At 31.8% G+C, this 6237-nt stretch overlaps 1 protein-coding gene across 1 annotated transcript; it reads left to right on the top strand.

Moving 5' to 3' along the window:
- The first annotated feature begins 1411 nt into the window (after positions 1 to 1411).
- LOC105120996 (ethylene-responsive transcription factor WIN1-like) lies at positions 1412 to 2636 on the top strand. Its single transcript, XM_011019456.1, has 2 exons — positions 1412 to 1683; positions 1830 to 2636. Exons 1-2 carry the CDS (start codon positions 1472 to 1474, stop codon positions 2368 to 2370), a joined length of 753 nt encoding a protein of 250 aa, XP_011017758.1. The 5' UTR covers positions 1412 to 1471; the 3' UTR covers positions 2371 to 2636.
- The last annotated feature ends 3601 nt before the right edge of the window (positions 2637 to 6237 follow it).

The raw sequence follows: 6237 nt of genomic DNA, 5'->3' as shown, positions 1-6237 counted from the left end.
ACATTGTAATTAAAATAATCATGATTAAATATGATATAAAAATCAAATATTAAAAAATAAAACTGAAAAATAATATTAATTCAATGAATGATTTAATGCTAGATATATTGCAATAAAAAAATAAAAATTTAATTTGACTTAATAAATATATAACCATACTTTGTTTTTTTTTTTTTTTTGCAAAGGCCTGCATGTTTTTATAAAAGGAAAGGAGGAAGGAAAGAAATATATATGATTGGAGCTCAGCCAACAGTTTTATGATTGCACGCGCCTCACCGCTGTAAAGAGAGTCATAAAATGCATCAAACATTGCCTCGAACAATGGTGTTTAGATTTGTTCTTATGTCATAAAAATCATTTTAAAAACACGAGCAATGCCAATTACTTTTCAATTTAAATAATATTATATATATATATATTAAAAATTCTAATTACCTTTGGCTTTATATAAAAATAAAAAAAGAGCATAGAAAAATAATTAAAGTTGCCTTGCATTCAAAGCTAAAAGCTAAGAAATATTATTTTCAGGGGTATGCCAGTAATTATATTGCATAAAAAATTTAAAACCCTAAAAACCCCTAGACCTAAAAAGCCATTTTCTAAGGGTAAGTTAGTAATTATACTATATATCTAATATATCTAAGAGGTAAAAAGACTGTCTAACCCTCTCTTTTAATAACTACTATGTCCCGTCAGAAATATCTTGCTACCACTAAAACTTAGCTTACGTGAGTTTACCATTCAAGAACAAAAATGTAATTTTACAGTTAATCAAGCTCTTTTAGATTTTGTTATAATTTGCTTATGTGAACCTCTATGCAATTGTTTTTTTCCTGCCATTGTAAGAACCTCTGAGTAATTTTTTCTAGCTAGTCTTGGATATCTTTTTTTTTTTTTAACTGTTTTGACAGTTTTTCTTTTTTAATCTAAGTCGATTTAACTTTTATTTAAATAATTTTATAAATTATTTCATGATAGATTTTATGTTATTCAAACTTATAAAATAATTTTTTTAATTTTTTTTCATCTTGCGTCAAAATGGCTATATATTTAGATGCGGATAAGATAATCGTAATTGAATTTGATGAATTCTTTTTATAACTTTATCCAAAATATTATTAGCATCCATATTTTACCAATATCTGCATTTTAGACTCCCCCATGTATAATTGCTGATTTACAAAATTATCCGTCCCGTGACTCCCATCTCATCATCAAGTTTCAATCTTGCCTTATGTGATCAGCACTGAGATTTTTGTGGAATAAAAGCCGTAGCTACTGCAGTACTATAAGTTTTGTTAATATAATAATTTTTATTTTTAAAAATACTTTTAAAATATAAAAACAAAAATATAATAGGTAAGGAGCAAAGTAAACCCCAGTTATTAAATTTGGGTAGGTTTCATTTACTTGAGTCGAGTTGTAGGTGATCTCGTTAAATACACCAAGCATCATAAGACGTTCGTCGACAATGTACTTTCTTGCACTAAATTGCATTCAATCTCCGCTGTATATCTTCTCAAGATCCCATCTCAGCCTCTGCTGTACTTCAACCACATCTGAACACTTCAGTACTTTGCTTCTGTCAGCGAAAACTCCCATCATGGTGCAGTCAAAAAAGTTCAGAGGGGTGAGGCAGCGACATTGGGGTTCTTGGGTTTCTGAAATTAGACATCCTCTACTGTAAGCTAGCCCGTCTCGATATTTTCTCTTATCTTTTCTATAATTTAGTCTACTTATAGTCTTGTTCTCAGAGTCTAAAGATTCTGACTATATTATCTTATTGAATAATTTTACGTCCTGTTTTTGTTGTATGTTTTGTGACACAGGAAGAGGAGGGTATGGCTAGGCACATTTGAAACAGCAGAAGAGGCAGCAAGAGCCTATGATCAAGCTGCAATCTTGATGAGTGGTCGTAATGCGAAAACTAATTTTCCAATACCTCAAACTTCAAACGAGGAGGATCCAAAATCAAGTGATGAAACTTCACTCCCAACACCACCAAATGGTTTGTCTGAGATCCTCCATGCTAAGCTAAGAAAGTGTAGCAAGGCACCATCACCATCAATGACTTGTTTGAGGCTTGACACTGAGAATTCATTAATTGGGGTTTGGCAGAAGCGTGCAGGTGAGCGTTCTGACTCAAATTGGGTCATGAGAGTGCAGCTTGGACAGAGAGAAAGCCAAGTTTCTGAGAGTACATCGCCATTGCCTCAGTCTTCAGGGGGGGCAGCACAGCCAGAATTGAGAGCAGAAATGGGTGAAGATGAGAGAATTGCACTGCAAATGATTGAAGAGCTTCTTAACAGGAATTGTCCTAGCCCTTCTTTTGGGGTTCAGGATCACGGAGACGGTAGCCTTTTTCTTTAGCTATGATCCATGGGATTTCTCTGAATTTGTGTGTTTTGTTTAAGGAAGTGGTTGAGTGCGTATAGGATTGCAAGTGACATAATCCGTCTAGTTTAATTTATATACACAAATAAACAATATAATTTGTCTATTTTAATTAATATTTACAAATAATACACTTACAAATATTTATGGCTCAGATTAAGAAAAGGGCGGAGAAGAACTTGAGGATATATATATATATAGAAAATAATGGAAATATGATTTAAAATTCTTTCCGTGTTTTAGCTGTTCAGTTATTTAATTCCTCCTTTTTTCTTTTTCTTTGTATACCTTACCGACTGAAAAATGGTTAAGCAAGTGAAAGACTTTCTTTCCATTTCTCTACTTTATTCTTTAAAATTTCTAGTGTGCTTTGGGATATTTCATGGCCCAGCAGCCTCCTGGAATACAATATGATAATAATTATGTGGTTAGGATATATATATATAGAGTTCATAATTATTTTCTTTAATTTAAAATATGAAAGGAAGGTTGTGCTGAAGTGGAAAACTGGGAATCTATCAGTTGATTGTTGCAAGGCCCCAGTAGGTTACAATATAATTGTTGCAAATGCATAATGGACTGTCACAGTAGGTTACGAGAAAACAACTATTAGGAAAAAAATGGTATGTTTGCTATGATATTCATTTCTACAATAAAAGATTCTAACCCAACTTAATTTTGTAATATATATTTCGACTCTGAATTCGGTGAGCTATCAAATATATTGAATTAGATGTCTCTTAACAATAAGATGAAGTGACCATATTAAATAATAACGTGACAATTAATTTAAAACCAAGAGAATGTTACAAATAGAGGTTCATAGGGATATTTTGCAATTGATTGAAGAAATCAAGTGTTAAACTGCTCCCCTGAAAAAGAAATCAAGAATCACAGCCTCCCCATCTGAAAGATCCTGGCAAAAGAGGCATAAATACGCAAACACTTGAAATCAATGATATGCCACTGTCCTCTTCGTTTTGTCCACAAGATTGGTTTATATGATAAAATATCTTTCTACTTTTTTGCTAGCTAACTCTGTACGGATTTCGTCCCACCAAAGACAACCTACCAAATGGATCGTTATGGTCATAATTTTCTAAAAAACTCCCCTGTTCAAAGGTCACATGGACTTATAGTCTAATATAAAGTTGCGTATTTTTTCCATCCATGGACCAGGACGTGTTCACATGATTGCGTTCAACTCCACTTCAAATACCACGTGAAAATCATAATTTAAAATAAAATTATATTTTTTATTATTTAACTTCACATTGAATCAGAATATGCCCACATTTCTATGACGCGCTCACATCCAACCTCTAATTTATATTATGACATGTTTGGACCCAATTCTAAGTTGAGTTAGGACTCGTTCACACTTAACTTTATATTGGATCATGGCGCATTCGAGCTCAGCTCTATGGTGCGTCAAGACATGTAAGCCATAGCTCATGGCGTATCCATGAGTTAGGATGTGTTCATAGCCAAATCTAGATTGGGTTATGGTATATCTACTCCCAACTCCACTTTAAAGGCCACATAAAAATTATAATATAAAATAAAATTATATATTTTTTTTATCAATTTCATGTTAAGTCAGGACATACCCGCGCCTAACCCTCGGTTGGGTCATGGCGTGCCCTCGTCCAACCCTAGTTTGGGCTATGGTGCGCTTGCACCCAACTCCAAGTTGGGTTAGGACTCATTCACGTCCAACTCCACGTTGGACCATGGTGCATCCGGTCCCAACCCTGTGGTGGGCTAGGACGCGTTCGCGCCCAATCTTATGGTGCATCAAGACACGTTCGCGCCCAACTCCAAGCTAGTCCAGGACGCTTCCGCACCCAATCAAATGTTGGGCTAGGAATGTGTTCGCGCCCAACTCTATGTTGGGCCATGGCGCATCCGCACCTGACTATTCTTAGGTACACTCACAAGCTAAACCCAACTCTCTGAGGGTTCAGTGTATAGTTAAAATGTAACTCTACATCGAGTCTTCCATACTTCGGGTTTGAGTTAATAATTATAATATACATTACATTCTATTAAATACAAACAAACAATTTATACTTATATTAATTAGAAGTGATGGTACGAGCAATAAAATAATATTATTTTATCATTATAATAGAATAATATTATTATTTTATCTCTATCCCTTTTACGTTGTATGAAGTAGGTTAAGTCAAATAATATAAAAGAAAGCATGAATATACAGAAAAATGGTTCAAAACCTTTTACTCTGAGACATAAACACAATCTTTCTTCTTTTTCTTCTCTAACTTCTACATGTTCTTCTTATTCTTACTTTCTATCTTCATAAAAGCTCATTAATATCTTCATTAATATCTTTTGCTACGTAAAAATATCTTGTACTGATTTAATCTTCGGAGAATCTCCCATCAACACCTCTAAAAGTTTATAAGGGATATTATGCAGATATTCATTGAAGAGAACATTTACCACCTTTAAAGATACCCATCAAAGAAAAAGTCATTATAGTCTGAAAGTAAAGATAGTAGAACACACTATAAATTATACACAAGGATCTCAAGGAAAAATTTATTTTAGAATATTCCATGTAATTTTTATAGCCTCATTAAATTGAATTAAATTTCTAATCACCCAAGTGGATTTCATTAACAATTGATTTTTTTTAAAAAAATAATTAGTTTGATATATAAATTTGTGTTTTAAATCCCCTTGATTAATCAATTAAAGGAGCATTTATATCCCCTTATCAACCCATCAAGAACATAATTTGGTTATATAAATATATTGTTTTAACTGTTTGCCTTTGCATTGCCTCGTCCAAAAATACGAGGCAACCTCTGGTAACAAGAAAAGATCCAACTTATTTATGAAAAAACAAAAAAGTGGAAGCAGAAAAAGTAAACAAAAAAAGTTTATGGTTCATGTTTCTAGAGAAAATGAAGTCATCAGTTACTTCCTCGAGTGACTTTTGCTAAAGGTAGTTGGTAGGGATGTCTCTCTGCTTGACATAGAAGATTTAATTCATCTTTATTCTTTCCACAACTGGTAATTTTTCACCTATTTTACTACAATGATTGATATTATATATTGTAGAAGTATAGTAGGTGTTGTGCAATCAATTTATATTTTTCATTTCTTATTTAAAAGTATATACTTCATGAAAGAAATGTTAGAAGAGCACCCGAAGGAGTGTAAGTGTATATTCCTATAATCATGTTTCAAAAAAAAAAAAGAAGAAGAGGAAGAAGAAATATGGTAGCATTCAAGCTCAAATAAATGAAAAAATATTTTATAATTCTACTCAACCGCTGGTGTTATAGCATTTACAAGCACAATATGTGCCCAATTAAGGCATCCATAGTTAGTGGTTAATATTTTTTGTATTGTTCTTATTAAAGTATTTTTATACTCTTTTAAAATATGAGACTAGTTTTTTTGAATTCATGATTATTTTTTTTAATAAGTGTGTTTTTTAGAGATCGCATTTATATTCTTATTTTTATAATGATATATCAATATCTTAATTGCTAGATGAACATTTCATTGATATTAATAATTAAGATTTGAATTTTTATATAATTAGATATATTTATTTTTTGAGAGGGGTGAGGTGAAAATTTGAGGGTTACAAGATATTATAATCTATATAGATTTATGTGTAAATGGGCTAATTAAATGCTGAAGCCTAACTTGATAAAAGAATTAGTGATGCAACAACTGTTATAAGAAGGAGATGAGCTGATTTTGCGTTAAAAAACTTATTTAGAAGTGGGGTTAGTTTATTTAAAAATGTGGTTGTAGTTTTTTTTTAAATATTTTTATATTAAAATATATTAAAATAATTTT

This window comes from Populus euphratica, unplaced genomic scaffold, assembly GCF_000495115.2.
Source record: "Populus euphratica unplaced genomic scaffold, PopEup_1.0 scaffold31.1, whole genome shotgun sequence".
Taxonomy (NCBI): Eukaryota; Viridiplantae; Streptophyta; class Magnoliopsida; order Malpighiales; family Salicaceae; genus Populus; species Populus euphratica.
Note: the sequence above shows the minus strand (reverse complement) of the source record. Positions and strands in the feature narration are given on the sequence as shown.